At 43.7% G+C, this 20,579-nt stretch overlaps 1 protein-coding gene and 2 pseudogenes across 1 annotated transcript in view; 2 read left to right on the forward strand and 1 right to left on the reverse strand.

Moving 5' to 3' along the window:
• LOC137537812 (NEDD4-binding protein 1-like) overlaps positions 1–16,151 on the forward strand; it is a 38,277-nt pseudogene extending 22,126 nt beyond the window's left edge.
• A 1,509-nt stretch (positions 16,152–17,660) lies between these two features.
• LOC137538504 (NEDD4-binding protein 1-like) overlaps positions 17,661–20,579 on the reverse strand; it is a 136,732-nt pseudogene continuing 133,813 nt past the window's right edge.
• LOC137538610 (uncharacterized) overlaps positions 18,029–20,579 on the forward strand; it is a gene marked incomplete at its 5' end in the record, with an annotated part of 46,847 nt that continues 44,296 nt past the window's right edge. The window contains one exon of the mRNA XM_068260889.1: positions 18,029–18,150. Within this exon, the coding sequence (XP_068116990.1) occupies positions 18,029–18,150 (122 nt within the window). The remainder of the gene's footprint in view (positions 18,151–20,579) is intronic.

Genomic DNA, 20,579 nt, shown 5'->3' on the forward strand with positions numbered 1-20,579 from the left:
AATGTGAGTCATCTGGTGCTGTCATTCTCCCCCGCTGCGGCTGCCTTCTCTACTGGACTATTGTATTCACTGGGATGGAGGCTGCATGGTGGCTGTCTAGTTTGGGAGGAAATTGGTTGTTCAGTGGTGGGGGTGGTTATGTAATTCTGTCTGGGGAACGGCTTCCGGTTTTTCGGTGTCCAGAGCTTTCTGCTATTGCCAGGCTGGAGATGCAAGGGGAAAGTGCTGCTGCTGTGATATCTGGCGCCCTCTTCACAGGGGTGCCTCAGCCCCTGAGTGCAAATATCCCAGCCATTCATCTCTCACTCTGCATTTTGCCGCTGCTATTCCCTGCATTGTGCACCCACAGAGGAAAGCGGGCTGTTGCCCATAGCAACCAGTAGCTCGGCTGCCCCGGTGTGTGCGACATGTTGCTGTGCAGCTGCATCTTCTGATTCTATGACGACATGATGGGGGGCCCAAATCAGTTACTTTGCTTAGGGCCCCATTTAGCCTTAATCCGGCTCTGACACTATGTGTTAAAAAATTGTTACGTTTTAAAGAGGAACTCCAGTGAAAATAATGTAATAAAAAAGTGCTTCATTTTTACAATAATGTATAAATGATTTAGTCAGTGTTTGCCCATTGTAAAATCTTTTAAATCCCTGATTTACATTCTGACATTTATTACATGGTGACATTTTTACTGTTGGCAGGTGATGTAGCTGCTGCATGTTTTTTTGGCAGTTGGAAACAGCTGTAAATGGCTATTTCCCACAATGCAGCAAGGTTCACAGACAGGAAACCGGCCAGGAGTATGTACTCAAGAGTTTCTTGTGGGAGGGGTTTCACCACAATATCAGTCATACAGCGCTCCCTGATGGTCTGTTTGTAAAAATGAATAGATTTCTCATGTAAAAGGGGGTATCAGCTACTGATTGGGATAAAGTTCAATTCTTGGTCGGAGTTTCTCTTTAACGTTCCACAGCAGTTCATTGCGAAAAGGCTTTCAGTTAAAATGCGTATAGTATGAACTGAGCCATAGGAAAACATGGACATTACTTTAAAAAGCGGTTGACCTTTAAGTTATAACTGAGAGCAACTGATAGTGTTAAAGGACCTTTAGGCCTGCTTCTCATTTGAGTTAAAAAAAAAAAAAAAAAAAAAAAGTCAGTTCATGGATTGGAACGGATGCGAATGGATCCAATGTTTACAATATGGATCCGTTCACATACGTATGTTCAAATGGACCCGTTCCGTATGATCTGCTGAACGGACCACAAATTTCCTGCTGCAGCAATTTTTCTGGACCGCTGAACCCATCGACACTGAAGCTGAAGTCCTGCATTGGGGGCAATGAGAAAACGGAACGCTATAAATAAGAAAATTCACTTTGGGGGTCTAAGGGGGTCGGGGGCTTTGGGGAAACGGAAGCAGCGTACCAGAAACGGAGTGAAAACTGATCCAATTTACCGGTGATCAGATCTGTTTTCATGGATCCGTTTGCCACTTCAAAGCAAGTGTGAATCAGGCCTTAAGGCCTCTTTCACACCAAATATCTCAAACGCATTTTGCATTTAGTGTTTTGCGATTGTCATTATGTTATCCTCAATCGAACTGCAGGAAAAATGCAGCAGAACTGCGATTGCCTTTATAGAAAATCTATTCCAACAGTATTTTTACTGTACTTGCGACTGGAAAATCGCTAGCCTTTTCAAAAAACAAAACAGAAGGCAGCTGGTGTGAAAGCGCCCTCAGACTGCTACCGACATCTTTAGATGTTTCATTTAATAATCTCTATGTGCCACGGACGTATAAACTACTTCTGCCTGCCACCGAAATCTTAACCTCCCTGGCGTTCTATTAAGATCGCCAGGGCGGCTGCGGGAGGGGTTTTTTTAAATAAAAAGAAAACTGTTTCATGCAGCCAACTGAAAGTTGGCTGCATGAACGCCCACTAGAGGGCGCTCCGGAAGCGTCATTCTGATCGCCTCCGGCGACCAGAATAAACAAGGAAGGCCGCAATGAGCAGCCTTCCTTGTTTTGCTTACCTCGTCGCCATAGCGATGAGCGGAGTGACGTCATGGACGTCAGCCGACGTCCTGACGTCAGCCGTCTCCGATCCAGCCCTTAGCGCTGGCCGAAACTTTTGTTCCGGCTGCGCAGGGCTCGGGCGGCTGGGGGGACTCATAGCGGCGCATAGCGGCGCATAGCGGCGGCGATCAGACAGCACACGTGGCTGGCAAAGTGCCGGCTGCGTGTGCTGCTTTTTATTTCACGAAAATCGGCCCAGCAGGGCCTGAGCGGCAGCCTCCGGCAGTGATGGACGTGTATAGTCGTCCATACAGCTGAGGAGGTTAAGATGTTGCGAAATTTCCGCATCTATAATGTCATCTAGAACAGGGTTTCTCAACATTTCTTGGGTATGTACCCCTTTTGAAAGCCTGTGCTGGCCAAGTACGCCCTGATATGGTAGAGACTATCTCAAGTACCCCTTGATTCAGATACACTAAATAGTAGTACATGATAATAGTTTCTAAACCTTTTCCACGCATTTGCTATTATTTTTAATTAGCTGTTGTGTGTGTGTGTGTGTGTATAGGACTTACTATTATATAAATTATATACATTTTTCTGAAACTATTAATTTCTATAACTTAAAGGGGCACTATGGTGAAACATGTTAAAATGTAATGTAAAATATGTGCAAACATAGACAAATAAGTACATTTTTTCCAGACTAAAATGAGCCATCAATTACTTTTTCTCCTATGTTGCTGTCACTTACAGTAGGTAGTAGAAATCTGACAGAAGCGACAGGTTTTGGACTAGTCCATCTCTACATAGGGGATTCTCAGCAAAGCTTTTATTCTTTATAAAGATATTCCCTAAAAAGGATTTAAACAATGATGCTGGCCAGCTTCCCTACTTGCTACATAGTTTTTTGGCAGTGGGGCAGAGCAACTACCATTCACTAAGTGCGTTCGAAAATAAATAAATCCCTGAGAATCCCCTATGAAGAGATGGACTAATCCAAAACCTTTTGCTTCTGTCAGATTTCTACTACCTACTGTAAGTGAAAGCAACATAGGAGAAAAGTAATTTATTGCTCATTTTACTCTGGAAAAAATGTACTACTTATTTGTATGTTTACACAGATTTTAAAATTTTTCGTCATAGTGCCCCTTTAAATACTTCAATCCCAAGTATCCCCTGGAACCATCAGAAGTACCCCCTGGGGTACGCTACCACATCTTAAGAACCTAGGATCTAGAACACCCCACACATGACATATGCCCATTTTGCCACAGTCCTTCAGCTCTGGTATCTTTTAAACAACGGAACAAGCGTTACATTTTTGTGGAAAATGTAAATAAAATCAATATTCTGAAAACAATAAAAAAGGTAAGGTTTCAGATAAAACAAGCAAAATTACTAGTCTGAGACTCTACTGTGAGTGAAAGCTGTTGTGTCCATCACATGACGGAAGCCATTGTTGTGTGACAGAGAAGTCACGTGACCCCTACCCTCCGGTGATCTCATCTATGTATGATGCAGAATGCTGAGCACAGGAAATGAATTCCGATGCATCACTGACTCATTAGATATGACCAAATGAGGTGATCCGAGATATAAGACCTGCGACAGAAACTGGACTTTTGTTGAAAGTGAAACTGATTTCATATAGCTGGAAATGCGGACCCTATGATCATTTCTCAGTAGAATAGGCAGCACTGGAGTCCCAGGCTCAAATCCCCACCAGGACCTGAACTGCATGAATGTTTTGTTCTTCCCATGTTTGCATTGGGTTTCTCCAGGAATTCAAGTTTCCTCCCACATCCCAAAAGCATACTGGTAAGGTAATTTGCTCCACCTTCCCCCTCTGGCCTTAGACTAGTGTAGGGACATTAGAATGGTTAGTGAGCTTGAGGACAGTCAGTGATATGGCTATGTACTCTAAAGTGCTGCAGAAGAGGTCATTGCTACATAATTACATAGTAATATTATGGTAGGACATTTAAACTGACTATGGTAGGATTAGACTGTGAGCTGTATAAATACATTATAATGATAGAATGGTAGGACATAAGACTATGACTATGGTAGGATTAAATTGTGAGCTCCTCTGAGGACAGTCAGTGACATGACTATGCACTCTGTACAGTGCTGCAGAAAAGGTCAATGCAATATAAATACATAATAGTAATAGTATGGTTTGACATTAGACTGACTATGGTAGGATTAGAGTGTGAGCTCCTCTGAGGACAGTCAGTGACATGACTATGCACTCTGTAAAGTGCTGCAGAAGATGGCAGTGCTCTATAAATACATAATAATAATATGGTAGGACATTAGACTATGACTATGGTAAGGCTTAGATTGTGAGCTGAGTGGGTCCATGCTACTGTGCATGTGCGAGCCATTGACTAGCTGATTTTTGGATGGGACAGTGCTAAATCAGGCCGGTGGAGGAGGACAGGGGAAGCCTCTGGCGAGTACCCCTTGGTACACTCCCCTTGGGTGCACTTTTTTCCCCTATAGGCAACAAATAAGAGTCAGGTAAACTGGGGAATGATACTTTATCAACAAGAAAAGTAATAGTGATTTTAACTTTTGGATTGCCTGGTTAGCATCTTTATTACTTGTTTACCAGATAAAAATAAAGAATTGATATTGATTTTATGCCCGACAGTTACTCTTTAACCACTTGAGGACCCACCCTTTACCCCCCCTTAAGGACCAGCGCTGTTATTTGTGATCTGTGCTGGGTGGGCTCTACAGCCCCTAGCACAGATCAGGGTGCATCCAGAGCGATCAGATCGCCCCCCTTTTTCCCCCACTATGGGGATGATGTGCTGGGGGGGTCTGATCGCTCCTGCCTGCCGGTGTTGCGCGGGGGGGGCACCTCAAAGCCCCCCTCCGCGGCGAAATCCCCCCCTCCCTCTCCTACCTGGCCCCCCTGGTGTTCCGGGCTGCACAGGACGCTGTCCGTCCTGTGCAGCCAGTGACAGGACGTCCCCTGTCACATGGCGGCGATCCCCGGCCGCTGATTGGCCGGGGATCGCCGATCTGCCTTACGGCGCTGCTGCGCAGCAGCGCCGTACAATGTAAACAAAGGGGATTATTTCCGCTTGTGTTTACATTTAGCCTGCGAGCCGCCATCGGCGGCCCACAGGCTATTCACGGAGCCCCCCGCCGTGAATTGACAGGAAGCAGCCGCTCGCGCGAGCGGCTGCTTCCTGATTAATCAGCCTGCAGCTGGCGACGCAATACTGCGTCGCTGGTCCTGCAGCTGCCACTTTGCCGACGCGCGGTATGAGTGCGCGGTTGGCAAGTGGTTAAAGAACACCCATGCTAACCTAGAAATAAAAAACACATATGTAAGTAGATAAATACTAGTTCTGCTTACATAACAGATGTATTGCACTGTCCACGTTATGATTCCTGTGAATTTTATAAAGGAAAAGCAGAGAATCCTATTCTAGACAATTTCCATCTTGGTTACCTTTGACCTCCTGACATCATTTCCTCCCTAACTTTTTTTTTTCTTTTTTCTTTTCTCCTCTTACTAATTGTGTATTTGTTACCTGCCCTTCTCCCGGAGTCTTCAGGCACTCACACTGAGGGCTTTACTAGGAAGTGCACTGCCTTATGTCAGAAGGAGGGGGAAATAAAGGGAAGAGGAGGAATATATTATAGATAAAAAGACCCCCCAGCATGCAACTGTTTTGCCAGCCGATGGCAATGGCTATTAAAGGGCCAGTGCTCCTAAGGTATGTGATAACTCCAAACCATAGCAGCAGAAAAAGTTTGCAGACCAGTTGCTGTTGAAATATGATTTTTATGGTGACAATCCCGCTTCAAGAGTTCTTGGTACCTGATTGGCCATCTCTAATAAGGAGTATGGAAGGGGTAGAGGTGTTTGACGCCCAACTAGACTAAAATTGTTCTTCAAACAACTTTATTTCTATCAGTTGTGATGTCAACACATTGCTGCTATTACAACAGAGCTTTAGAAATGCTAACTACATTTGAGGAATAGTTCTGAGAATTGAAGGAACAATTATCTGGAAAGCTTGAATTCTGCCCACTATTGTGTCAGCAGCACGTGACCGGAAGGGTGAGAAATCCCAGAGTCTATTCCCCTCCGATTCCCATTGCAAGTCGCTGATCTGCCAAGTTGCCTCTGTACAATAATATACACTTACCGATTTCCCCCAATGTGGCAAAACTATGGCTTCCTGTCTGATTGGAATCGATCCAGAGAGGGATCGATTCCTATCACACAGCACATTGGAATCTATTGAAAATTCAATTGCAGCATTGCACTGTTAAGCCATTGACCTATCCCCACTCTTGCCCCCCCTCCAATTGACTTAGATTTTCCATCCTGTCTGATACGGTTGATCAATTTTGGGTCAATCGATTGAAATTTGATCGACTGGACAATTTAGGAGAATCTATTTGCCGTAGATTTGTTCAAATCCACATCCATCCACATGTGTTTCTCGCGGGGGGTGGGGGATTCATATATTTTACAAACTAGCCTCTTCAGTCCAGGAGTGTGCAGGAATTTTTAGGAAACTTTTCCTTTGATAACAAGTCAAAAGTGAGATTTGTGCTGTATGTTTTGTCCAGCTGTGGTAAGGGCTCGTACACATGCCCAACTGATGCTGATCCCCTTGGCCGACATCGCTGGGCTGCACACACATCTGTTGTGTAGCTGCTGATGCACGGGGCACATATGCCGGCGGGGGGGGGGGGGAGGGGGGGGACTGGCCCTAGCAATGGGTTCTGCGTTGTTGGGGTTAGGTAGGGCCTTCTGGTGGTTCGCTCACAGGTTGGAACGATTGTACATAGGTCGTTTCCCATAGTTCATCCTACGTAGCTTTATCTAATAGTGCTTCACGGTGGCCCCTGCAGAGTGCTTGCAGCGAAGAACACTTACCTGTCTGATGCCGCGCTCCCTTCTGAGTCCTTCTGTTCCCCCCCCCCCCTGCAAGCACTCAGGAGCGGGTGGCCCATGACCCATGACGCAGGTGAAACAGGTTCATCAGGCGGCATGAGCCCTGGAGCCTAAACCCTGAAACCCCCCACCCCCCTTGTCTGACCTTCTCAGCTGGCGGCCGCTGCCTCTAGGAAAGTACTCGGCCCCCTCGCCTCTGTCCCTGATAGACCCGAAGCGCTGCTAAGAGGAAACGGGACAGCGGCTCCCGGTAGCAGCACATGTATAGGGGCAAGGGGGCCGAGTACTTTCCTAGAGGCAGCAGCCACCAGCTGAGAAGGTCAGACGAGCGACGGCTGCAGGGGAAGGGGGGCAACTATACTACCTATACTGAGGCAACTATACTACCTATACTGAGGCAACTACCGTATATTACCTATACTGGGGGCAACTGTTATACTTATACTGGGGGCATCTGTTCTACTTATACTGGGGGAAACTATACTAGATACCTATAGTGGGGTAACTATACTAGCTACCTACCTAAACAGGGGCAAATACTATACTACTTATACTGGGGGCAACTATACTGGCTACCTACTTATACAAGGGCAACTTTACTAGCTACCTATACTGAGGCAACTATACTGGGGCCAACTATACTACTTATACTGGGGCAACTATACTGGCTTACCTATACAGGGGGCACCTATACCTGGCTACCTACCTACCTATACTGAGGGTAAAAATTTTTAGCTGCTGTGCGATCATTCCTAATCGGGAGGTGGGCGGCGCATCCTTACAAGTTTGCCTCAGGCAGCATAAAATTCTACAACCGACTCTGCAAGCACTCTTCAGGGTTCATGGGGAGCACTATTAGATTAAGCTACGTGGGATAAGCTATGGGAAACGACCGATGCTTCACGATCTGTCAAGCCCATCTTTAAGCAATTTTTTGTGAACAATGTCAGAAAACTGCAACAGAAATGCTAAATGACCATTAAATGAGTCTAGATATAGCGCCGTAGGTTTCCTAGACACCATGGCCTCAATTCACTAAGATCATGCTGGAGATAATAAGGCAAGAGAAAACTTGCTTCCACACAGTGAGAGGGTTAACTTATCTCTTCCTCCTCTACCTCTACCTCCTCTGTAGTTATTTTAACAAGCAGGTAATTAACAGCCTGTCTTTAACTTTATAATTCTGGAGTTATTTTAAGGATTGAAGAGTTAACTTTAGGTTTGCCTGAGGTAAACTGTTTCCTGAATACTACATGCCTTATCACCATGGTGATGACTCTAGAAGCAGTATTAAAGACGGGAGATAAGCTTAGTGAATTGAGGCCATAGTTTGTGGCTTGTGTCTTGCATTTTCTAACGATATCTGAACAATGAGTTTTTCATTGGTCGTTTGTAACGATTTTTCCTCCCCGTGTGTATGAGGCTTTACGCCGGGAATACACGGACATTTCCACGGCTCGATTATGCTGCCGGATCAATTCCCGCTCGTCCCCGCGGGCGATTCTCTTATCTTCCTCTTATTTTTTTCTATTGTCCCACCTGCGGTATCGAGCACGGAATCGATCCGGCGGGTGATCGCAGACGTCGGAAATGACCAATCGAGCCCTCTAATGGCTCGATCGAGCCGCGGAAACGCACCGTGTATTCCCGGCATTAGACCGGGGAGGCACAATAGCTGGCCCTGCTGTGGCGGCTGTAGATGTTTAATAGATTTCAGGCTAAAAATCTATTAAAAATCTATATGCAGTGTGTGATAAGAATAGGTCCCTCTCTGATTAGATTTTGATCAGAGAGGGATCGATCTTTTGGGCACTGGGGGGGGGGGGGGCATCAGCCAGTGTATGGCCACCTTCAGATTTTCATCCATTGTATGTGAGAAGTTTTCGTAAATCGCAGGGCTGTGGAGTCGGTACAGAAATCCTCCGACTCCTCAGTTTAGAATTCCTCCGACTCCTCGACTCCGACTCCTCTAATTTGCATATTACAATCTTGTTGATTGAAAGTATGTAACATGAAATTTGTTTCTTAAAGAGAAACTCCAACCTAGAATTGAACTTTATCCCAATCAGTAGCTGATACCCCCTTTTACATGAGAAATATAATGATTTTCAGAAACAGACCATCATGGGGCGCTGTGTGACTGATTTTGTGCTGAAACCCCTCCCACAAGAAGCTCTGAGTACCGCGGTACTCTGGGCAAACTGCCACAATGTAACAATGTTCACAGACAGGGAATAGCTGCTTACAGCTGTCTCTAACAGCCAAAACAGCTAGGAGCAGCTACATAACCTGCCCACAGTAAAAATGTCACCATGTAATAAATGTCAGAATGCAAATCAGGGAGAGGAAACATTTTACAATGAGCAAACACTGACTAAATCATTTATACATAATTATGGTAAAAAAAATGAAGCACTTTTTTACTACATTATTTTCACCGGAGTTCCTCTTTAACTGCCAACGCTTAGAAATTTTAAAAGACAACTGAAGTGAGAAGGATATGGAGACTGCCATATTTATTCCCTTTAGTAATAGACTAAAACTAGTCCTTGGTAAGAGTACTTGAAAAAGGTACATACAGGAACAAACATCTATCAGACCGTAGGCAATGTAACTGTGGGTACATGTAAGAGTGATGTGCAGGTACTCTGCAGGGGAATAAGGAGATTCTTCCTCTATTACACATTTCTCATGCACAATCTGAACCAGGTTTATGGGTGATACACAACAACTCTGTGTTCAATGTGCACAACATTCTCAGTGGATTCCCTGCAGCTCTGTGGGGAGTGCATATGTAGAGTATAGTACTACTGTGTAACAAAGTAAGCCTGAGACAGATGTCCTGTCCTCCTCCGCCACCTGGATCTTCTGCTATGAGTCCAGGTACTTGAGCCAGTCTGGCGTAGTACGCATGCACGCACTCCGCCGCCGGGAGCGTGCTACACCTGCGCAGCACTATTGCGTAGGTGCAGAATGCTCCTGGTTCTAGGAGCGGCACGCGGCCAGACTGCGCTGACTGGCTGAATTACCGGGACTCATAGCAGAAGATCCAGGTGGCGGAGGAGGACAGCGAGGGACTGATTGGCCTGAAGGGGGTTGGAAGAAGCCCCAGGTATGTATAAAAACCTTTCTTTTCATCCGTCTCAGGTACCCTTTAATTTGTAGTCACCAAACCAAATTTTAACATATTAAATGATTTGATTTCATGAGCAAAGAGAGTGCATACATTTGCATAAATCGGCATCAACGCAGAGTTATTTCTATCTCATTGACCATCTCTATTAGTGACACAGCTACACATCAGGATTTATTCTTACAGCATAGATGTTATTTAGTATATATAAGAGATTCCTGTGTACACATCATATATACAGTCACAATCAGATGTGTATATCTGACTTTAAAAATACCGGGACTGCTTTATTGAAGCAGCACAAGTAACTAATTTTGATTGGTTTATTTCATTTTTGTGGACTAAGCACAGCTATTACTGTGTATATAAATTATTTATGATGACTTTTATCTGAGAAATAGAACATTTTATCATATTTTCTATTGTAATTAGTTTAAATTCATTAGGAGTTGGAGTCTGTTCATTTTTTCCCGACTCCGACTCCAGGCACCCAAAATTGCCCCGACTCCACAGCCCTGGTAAATCGGGCCCCGTAGTGTGCTTGTATCAGAGCAGGCAAGAGTCTTCCTCATTTGTTGCTGTGCATTATGGGAATGATACATATTGGGTGCTGTTCCTGGAAATAATCATGTGTTGATATTTTGTACTTTTTGGTTGCCATTATTCTGCTTTCTGTGAGCGTTTTTTCTCACATACCTCATTATGAACGTAGAAATGTTTTTTACCGGCACATGATGCAGGAAATTCACCTCTGAATGTGACCCTGGGGACTTCTGACTTCTGTTATCCCCTGTCACGTGTCTGAGATCTGGTGTCATCGGACAGGTGGGGTGGCCCTGGGGACACTGTCACAGGTTTTCATCTCAAAGTAAATTTACCTTTTTTTTTTTTTTTTTTTTTTGGCCCATTTTATGGTTGTGTAAAAACTATTTTAATGAGAAACCTATTAAAAATAAACATTTTTATTTGTGTTTAACTTTCGTTGCTGGTTTGACGTAAGACAATATGTAAAGTAGGGTATTGATCAAAGGAGTAGGAATTGAGAAAAAAAAACATTGCTGACAGTAGGCCTGTACAATTTTAGGAAAAAAATGAATTGCGATTTTTCTGTCAAATTGTGATTTCAATTTTTTTCATGATTATCAACAACTTAAAGGGATACTTAAAGCGGAATGAAACCCAGCAATTCTTCTTTGCTTTACTAAAAAAGCATTCAAAGGGTTAAACACGAGACAGAAAAACTCAATGCCTGTAAAGCAGGATGCATCCGAACTGGAGATAATGTTATCTTGTGTTTAATTGTATCAAGTGAGGAATGTAAACAAACACTTCTGACACTGCAGACTCTCCTGAACACAGACAGTCAGAAAACATTTCTGATTATATTTCAAGATGAAAAAAAGTTATGAATAAAATGCACAGTCTGCTCTGTGCAAAAAGTGTACTTTGTAAACTTGTAAATTTCTAAATGAATAATACTTATGCACAAAAGCAAATATGATAACCATATGGCATATAAAAAGTAGGAAAACATGTTTTTATTGAATAGTATGTCAGGGTTTTATACCGCTTTAAGTCTGCAATAAAAGAAACCGTTTTACACACCTGGGGTTCTACCAGCTCCCTGCAGCCGTCCCGTGTCCTCGCAGTCACTCACGGATCCTCCGGTCCTCCGCTAGTTTTGTTCCCCCACCTGGCCACACGTAGCCGCCTTCTCGTTCCCGTCCACAATAGCATCCTGTGCAGGGCGCTATTGCAGACTGGAACGCAAAGAAGGAGACGCGTTGCCAGGCCTCGTATCGGCCAAGAATGAAACTAGCTGGCGGCAGGGGAGAGGAGGATCGGTGAGGGACTGCGAGGTCATGGGACGGCTGCAGGGGGCTGGTAGAAGCCCCAGGTGAGTAAAACTGTTTCTTTTATTGCAGACTTAAGTATCCCTTTAAGCTTTATCACTAAATTCACAATGTACAGTAACATTTACAAACATGCATTGACAGAAAATGACATCATACTATCAAATTTATAATATGTCATGTTTGTAAATGTTACTGCCTTGTGAATTTATGCTACAGAACAGAATTCAGAATGTACATTACTGTGACAGTGTGACTGCGGGACACAGGGTAAAGGGCAGAACAGATGTGCGGAACCCTCTCCTCCTCATGCAAAGCGTTGGCCACGTTACACTGTTTGTTACTGCGCTTCCGCCTTCAGGCCGGAAGGAGGAAGCGCGCCATAGTGACAAGGAACATGGCCAGCACTTCGCGTGAGAGGCTAATAGACTTATGGAATGCGGAAAATGTATACACAAACGAATCAGCACTTTGATGATCAGGAAATCGTCTTGCCAGAAATCGCAGTTTCGGTTTCAAAACAATATATTGTGCAGCCCTAGCTGGCAGTTTCTCAAGATTTTCACCAAAACTTTAGTTCAGTCCAAGAGAATCTCGCAAATTAGTTTCGCAAAGCTGGCACATTCAGTCACAAATACGGTTGCAAATACAACCAAAACTATTTTATTTACAATTATTGCTCCTGTTTTTGATTATCAAGGAAAAATCTTGTAGTAGATTTGCCACAGGGATCCCTGTACAGTCCAATTGCTGCTGTACAGCCATCCCTGACAAAAGCGATTACTGGGTTTTTTTTTGTTTGTTTGTTTTTGTATGCATTTTGCAGTTTTTCATGGAGTTCCTATTCAGGCTGTGTAATAAAGAATGGTAGAACTAAAACTCCAAATATTTGAGGCCCATATATAGGTGTCCATTAACAGTACAATTTTTATTGAACAATCGCATATTTGATAAGATTTTCCTAATCTTACTGCATGAAAACAGAAATGCTGGTGGGTCCAATTTATCCTGAACAATCATATTACTGATTGTTTCCATAAAAAATGGTCGATCAGTGTTTCTGATTGTTTTTCATAGATGAGATCGCAGCTAGTTTCAATATGATCACAAAGTAAATTCCTTAGTTGTGTGGATCAGTTAAATAAAATCCAAATGATACTAACTGGGAATCTGTGTTCCCAATCACTGATCTGTATGCTAACAGGCGGCGGCGAGTGCACGCGGTGGGCGGGAACCAAATTCCTGCAGGGCGTAGATATACCGCCTCGGGCACGGTAAATGGTTAAAGGGAACATGAACCAAGTAAAATTTAAAATAAACACATGATGTACCTGCAAATGAAAATTACATACTTACCTCGCCGTCAGTACCTGTCAGAAGCTCACCATTTTCTTCTAACAATGATACCATCCAGTTCTGATAAGATTTTGTCAGAACTGAAATCTATCTGTTGCTGTCAGTTATAACTAAAAGGACAACTGATGTGCAAATGAATGTCTGTGTTACCTATGGCTCAAGTGGGCGATATTACAGTTTAACTGTGTGCTGACCAGGAAGCTGGTACATGGTCACTGTCATTTTCAAAATGGAGGTCGGAGAATTCCATCGATCACAGTGGACAAATGGGGGGCAGGAGAGGAGAAAGAGATTGTGGAGTAGACTACACGGGAGGTCAGTATGACCAGGGCTGTGAAGTCGAAGTTGGAGTCATAGCTATTTTGGGTACCTGGAGTCGGAGGCTTCATAAACTGAGGAGTTGGGAGTCGGATGATTTTTGTACCAAATCCACAGCTCTGGTAAGTATTAGACTAAAGAGTCGGAGTTGGAGCAATTTTGGGTACCTGGAGTTGGTGGTTTCATAAACCAGGTACAGCGAATCTCCTCACCTTAGGTATAAGCCAACAATAAGTCGGCCTGCTCAGCATCCTGCAGGCACACCACTCCTGCAAACAAACAAACCACAATAGAAAGGAAGACCCGGCACTCCAAGGCTGTGTGCAACAACAAGCTGTGTTGAAGCAGACAGTACACTACATGTTTCGGGCGGAGCCTTCCTCAGGTGTACCGCCCCCCCATCATCATAGGCAATTTATACCCACCCCCAGGAAGTGACAATATTCAAATTAGACATAGCTAAATATCAAAAACAGGGAACTACACGCTAGTGTCTATCCTGAACAAGGCTGAGGATACACACCAGTGTTCAGTTTTACAATGAATCACATTTCTATATTTAATAACCACAAGTAAAGAATCAATAAGGACTTATCAATTAGACGTAATGAGCCCATTATTCCTCTGTGGAGTCCCCCCTTTGAAAAAGAGTCAGAGAAAACAGGCCAAATTATTATTTTCATTCAGACCTTTGGGAGATGCAGTCAAATCGCCAAATCTTTTTCGCTTCTCTTTGCAAAAGCAGTCTGTCTCTATTCCCACCTCTCTTGAGCGGCGGAATAGCATCCACGATGTACCATCGCAGTTGCGTCACAGAATGACCTGCCTGTAAAAAGTGCCTCGCGACAGGCGTATCATACTGTGGTTTTCCTGCTGCCAAATTCGTGATATCTTGTCTGTGCTGCTGAATCCTGCACTTAGCCATGCATCTGGTTTTACCGATGTAAACCAGACCGCAAGGACATTTCAGGCCATACACAGCAAATGGTGTGTAACAATAATAGAGATTCGTGGCCAACATTCTCTTACCTGTGTGCGGGTGCGAAATCGAATTGCCTCTAAAGGTTGAATTGCAACAGTTGCACTCCAAACATGGAAACGTACCACCACGATTAGGTCGCGTCGCGTCTTTTGATACTGATATCTGAGTTACACACCAGATCACGAATTGACTTTCCTTTCTTGTACGCAAACAAAGGTGGTTGTGAAAACAATGTCCCATATTCACTATCCAGCTGTAGGATCAGCCAGTGTTTGCGGATGACACTCCTAATCTGCTCCGACTGGTGACAATAGGTAGTAACAAACGGGATACGCTCACGATTATTCCGCTCTGCTGGTTTAGTGAACAACTTTGTCACAAGATGCCCACCTTCTTTAAAGGATACCTGAACTGACGTGACATGATGAGATAGACATGTGTATGTACAGTGCCAAGCACACAAATAAATATGCTTTGTTCCTTTTTTTTAGTTCTCTGCCTGAAGGAGTTAAATATCAGGTATGCAAGTGGCAGACTCAGTCTTTACTCAGACAGGAAGTGACTACAGTGTGACCCTCACTGATAAGAAATTCCAACTATAAAACACTTTCCTAGCAGAAAATGGCTTCTGAGAGCAAGAAAGGGGTAAAAAAAAAATGGGAATTTATCAGCGAGGGTCACACTGTAGTCACTTCCTGTCTGAGTCAGGACTGAGTCAGCCACTTACATACCTGATATTTAACTCTTTCGGGCAGAGAAAGAAGAAAAGGCACACAGCCTAGTTATGTGTGCTTGGCACTGTACATACACATGTCTATCTCATGTCACATGTCACTTCGGGTATCCTTTAACTAGGCACATCCAGATAATTCACAACATCATTGGAACACTCAGCAGTGAACTTAATTGTCGAATGAGAAGCATTGGCTGCGCATACCATAGAATTAAACCTCTAGCGTAAACCATGCCACAGAATTAAAATGTCATCGACAAAACGATAGTATGCGAGAATATCTCGAGCGTACTCATTGTTGTCCAAAAATAGCTGCTTTTCAAGATGAGCGTAAGGAACCGGAGTTGGAGTCGGATGACGTGTGTATGTTTATTTTATTTTGACTTTTAATTCTTAGTTCAGGTTTGCTTTTAAGGGCCCTTTACCATAAGCTGTGATCTGATTTGAAAATCTAACTGATAGCATTTTGTGGATCGCAACAGCACCGCGATTTACATGCAATTTGCGGTGCTCTTTTTCCACTAATGCAATTCATTTGTTTCCTTCGGTCGGAACTTGACAGATTGCTATCAGATCGCGGCAAAATCATGGTAGTGGAAATGGTGCTAATAGCAGTCTTCACTGAACTGGAAACCCGGATGCTGAAAATAACACAACTTTCTCTTGTAGTTTGTAATCTGTTATGCGTTTTGGAAATCACTGAGACATATTAATACCGGCCTCTCTTCTCTCCCTCCAGCCACGGGCTGCGGCACTACTTCAGCTGCGGGGGTATCGCAATTGCGGTAGAAGAGAGATCCCAAAACAGGTACCATCATTTATTATCGTGAGCAGAGAGGGCCAATCAGATGCTAATAATTATTTTGCATGCAAATTTAATGCAAATGATATGCAGCTTGAAACTTGCAAATGCACTTCATCTGATTTTGATTGGCCCAGTTCCAGGCTGCATGCAGCTTGCATTAAATTTGCTTGCAAGCCAGAATTATTGGCACCTTTTTATTGAGCAATTTGTACAAATATAAAAGCAAATTAAAGTCATCCAAAACTGAGACAATCATTGAATCACAAACCGTATCATCTTAACATTGCAACCTGAACACGTTAATCAGATATTGGGTAATAAAGATAGTACGATTCTATAATTGAATAAAACTGTGCACAATTAAAGGACAACTGTAGTGAGAAGTACATGGGCTGCCATATTTCCTGTTAAACAATGCCAGTTGCCTAGGCAGCCCTGCTGGTCTGCTTGGGTGCAATAGTGTCTGGATCACACCAGAAACAAGCATGCAGCTAATCTCGTCAGAAACCCCTGATCTGCTGCATGCTTGGTCAGGGTTGTAGCTAAAAGTATTAGAGGCAGAGGATCAACAGGCTAGCCAGGCAACTGGTATTGTTTAAAAGGAAATAAATATGGCAGCTTATCATTACAGTTGTCCTAGAACAATAATAAACTGATGATTGCAAAAAACACTCAATGGATTTGAACAGTAAACCCCAATAGACAAAGAAGCGCCTCATATGAGCTCAATTAATACTGCATAAATTTGCACATAAGGACTCTCAACTGTTAATAAAGTGCCTGTGCACCGAATCAGTAATATTATTGAAAGTGCATATCAAACAATGAGGTAGTAGTAAAGAATGTGTATTGCATAGATTTACAGTAGTTAGGAACTAAAAGAAAAATGCTTGTGCAAAAAGTTTTCTCACCGGCAGGCAGAGGGACCCAAAGTGCTTACGTGTTCACGCAGGGAGGAGGAGGTTACCAGTCGCCAGACTCCAATGCCTTCGGTGACTGGTAAGCCCCTCCTCCTCCTCTGCACGAACACGTAAGTACTTTGCGTCCCTTTGCCAGGTTTAGGATTTTGCCAGGTTGCATTGTGCAGTTGATGCTATTGGTGATTAAGTTATTCTTGTCTCAAACCCTTGTCGCTCATTTCGGGTGACCATGGTTTTTATTTTTGTACGTATTACTCAATAAAGACTTCCGATTTATGTCATTACCTTGTAGTCTGGAACTGCTATGGGTTTAATACTGCGCAAGCACGAGCGCCCTCTATCATGTACTCACTTATGCGCAGTACAGAGCCGCCTGTCTTTGGGAGGACTCTGCTCCTGAAGACTTTCAAAGTCCCCAGCGGCGGGGGATTTTAGCAAAGGAGCTGCTGCTGCAACGAGGGTACGAAGAGAGGAAAGGGAAGGCTCATAAGGGCCCACAGCCTTCCCTCTCCTTAGGTAAGTATCCTGGGGTTTTTGTTGTTGTTGTAGTTAAAAGACTTCCATTAGCTTTAAAGTATACCCGAGGCGAACCTCAGGTACAAAAAGTACTTGCCTAAAAAAAAATGGCATCCTATAGAGACTTCCCATGCCATCCCCCTGTTGCCGAGGGTGGGACCCCCTTTTCACCTCAGGTTCTCTTGGCTGACCTATGATGATAAAAGCACAGTTCTGGGACTTCAAAAAGGTTAGAAGTATGTGCAATCATTTTTTTGCAAAAATTAATAAATTAAATACCTACTGCATTAATGTATAGATCTTTGGCAACCTCCGCTGCCTGCTCACTCCCCTGCTTGTCAGGAGTTTCTGGGGCTGTAAGAGCAGAACATGTTCTAAAGATGAATCACAAAGGGCATTTTAATAGTCATATAACAAATCTACACAAAACGTACCATCTGAATGTGGGGGGATATAGCCATTTCTGATCGTTTATATTTTCTTCATTACAGAGCAGCATTTTTTACAGCAGCTGGAGGAGCTGGGCCTTCTCTCCTTCACCCCCGCCAGGACCGTGCTGGGCTCGCACATTGCGTCGCACGATGACAGGTCTGCTTCTTTATAAACCTTTCTCTCTCTCTCTCTCTCTCTCTCTCTCTCTCTCTCTCTCTCTCTCTCTCTCTCTCTCTCTCTCTCTCTCTCTCTCTCTCTCTCTCTCTCTCTCTCTCTCTCTATATATATATATATATATATATATATATATATATATATATATATAGGAAGAGCAACTACAGCAAAGTAAGCCAATGATTTGCACCAGACTGTAACAATTAACCAAAAATCCATTTTATTAAAAATGCTGAACTTCTGCTGAGCGGGTAAACCATCCCTTGTTGAACACCAGGGCTGTGGAGTTGGAGTCTGAGCAGTTTCGGGTACCTGGAGTCGGTGGCTTCATAAAATTTGGAATCTGAGGATTTTTGTACAAAATCCACAGCCCTGGTAAGCAGCGGTGGGCTCACGAGTCCGTAAGGGCTCGAATACGTGATTAAAATGAGGCTTAATTGCCTCATCTGTGCGGCTGGGAGAGAGGGGGTTACTTACCCATAAGTCCTGTCTTATATGCGTTCCAAACGTCTTGCACGTGTCCTTCCTTCCGGCTTGAAGGAAGAAGTGAGCGGTAGTGAGTCTTGCACCGTGTCCAATAGGACACGTGCAAGACGTTTGGAATGCATAGAAGACAGGACTTATGGGTAAGTAACCCTCTCCTCCCAGCCGCACAGCTGTGGCAGTTATGGCTCATTTTAATCACGAATTTGTGAGCACAATCCTACTGGTAAGTATTAGACCAAGGAGTCCGTCGGAGCAAATTTGGGTACCTGGATTCGGTGGTTTCATAAACTGAGGAGTCTGAGTGTGATGATTTTTGTACAGACTCCACAGCCCTGGTGGACACAATGATAGCAGTAGTATTGACATAAGCAGGTAAGAGTAAAGTGCCAGTGCATCAGGTATCGATGTGCATGTAGTGCAGACCAGTGCAATAGAACAGGATAGTGATGTGCGTGAAAGAAACACCATGTAGTCAGACACCAAGACACAAGCATTAAAAAGTGAGAAACATATGCAAACCTATCCATGAAACCAGTGAACTGTAAAGAACCAGTAGGGGTTCAGATGAGAGCTATTGCAAAAACATGTGCAAAGACCTCTAAATAAGAAGCCTATTGGCAAATCGCGATAGGGAAGGTGGTGGGCGCAAAGCTGCACTTTATCTTCTCCATTCGGGTGGGTCTTGGTTTCACTATTCTAATGCTTGTCTCCCACTGTTTCTTGCGCTGATGGGCCACCATCAGCCAATCTACAATAAGAAACTCTATAAATCCTAGGTAATAGCGGCAGTTTAGCGTGGATCTCTAGAGCTGCACTACAGTTAAGAAAAGTGCAAATTCATCCCTAAACTGTCGCAGATTAAGAAGTGCTTAATAGCAGTTCAATAGATAGTGCAGCAGTGCAGGCTAGGCATGATTTGTGAAGAGCTCCTCCCCTTTGATGCTAGGTGACCTGTGCAGCTTTTCTGTGCTTAACCCTTCCAGCGCTGGGCATTGATGCAATACAGCAGATGTATCGGTTACCTCAGCAACAGCAATTTCCATCACATTGCACTGTCTGCGAGACCTTTCTAACTCCTATTCCTAAAAGTTTTAGAAAGAAACTGCACTATCTAGTGACTCCTTAATATGTCTGAGACAATTCTGCACGGACTTCTAAAAACCTACCAATATTTTGTCTCGGACAATCTTGATAAATGTCCTCCTCAGCTCTTTGCACTTTTGCAATAGCTCTCATCTGAACATCCTACTGGTTCCTTACAGTTCACTGGTTTCTGTGGGCCAAATTTATCAAGGCATTACTGACAGTTTTTTCTTCCTAACCAGCAGGGGGACTGGTTTGCATGATAAGAAAATTCTTAAATCCTACTTAATAGCAGCAGTTTAGCGTGAATTTCTAGAACTGTACTACAGTTAAGAAAAGTGCAAATACATCCCTAAATTGCCGCAGATTAAGAAGTGCTTAATAGCAGTTCTACAGTGCACAGCAGGCTAGACATGATTTATGAAGAGCTCCTTCCCCCTGCTGAGTCCTGTGAAGCTGTTCTGTGCTTCAAGTGAACCAGAGATGAAGCACCCTCATGTATTTTACCATATATGTATCAGTGGGAACATTAGAGAAAACACCTACCCTGCTCTCTTTTTCTTTCTTCACTGCTCAGCCTGCTTGTTATCAGCCCTGATAAAATCCCCGACTGAGCATTGTCTGGCTTTGCTCAGGAATCATTATAGCTGAGTCTGTCTTCTCTAATGTGTTTTAGGGGAAATGTGATAGGCTAAGCTCTCTTAATACATACAGGGTGCATTTCTCTGGTTTCCTTCTCTCCTGTGCAAGAGTTCAGGTCCACTTTAAAAACCGTGAAGTCCTAGAGCATCAGGCATCAAATGCGTGTAGTGCAGACCAGTGCAAGAGAACAGGGAAGTGAC

This window comes from Hyperolius riggenbachi, chromosome 11 (genome assembly GCF_040937935.1).
Source record: "Hyperolius riggenbachi isolate aHypRig1 chromosome 11, aHypRig1.pri, whole genome shotgun sequence".
Classification (NCBI taxonomy): domain Eukaryota; kingdom Metazoa; phylum Chordata; class Amphibia; order Anura; family Hyperoliidae; genus Hyperolius; species Hyperolius riggenbachi.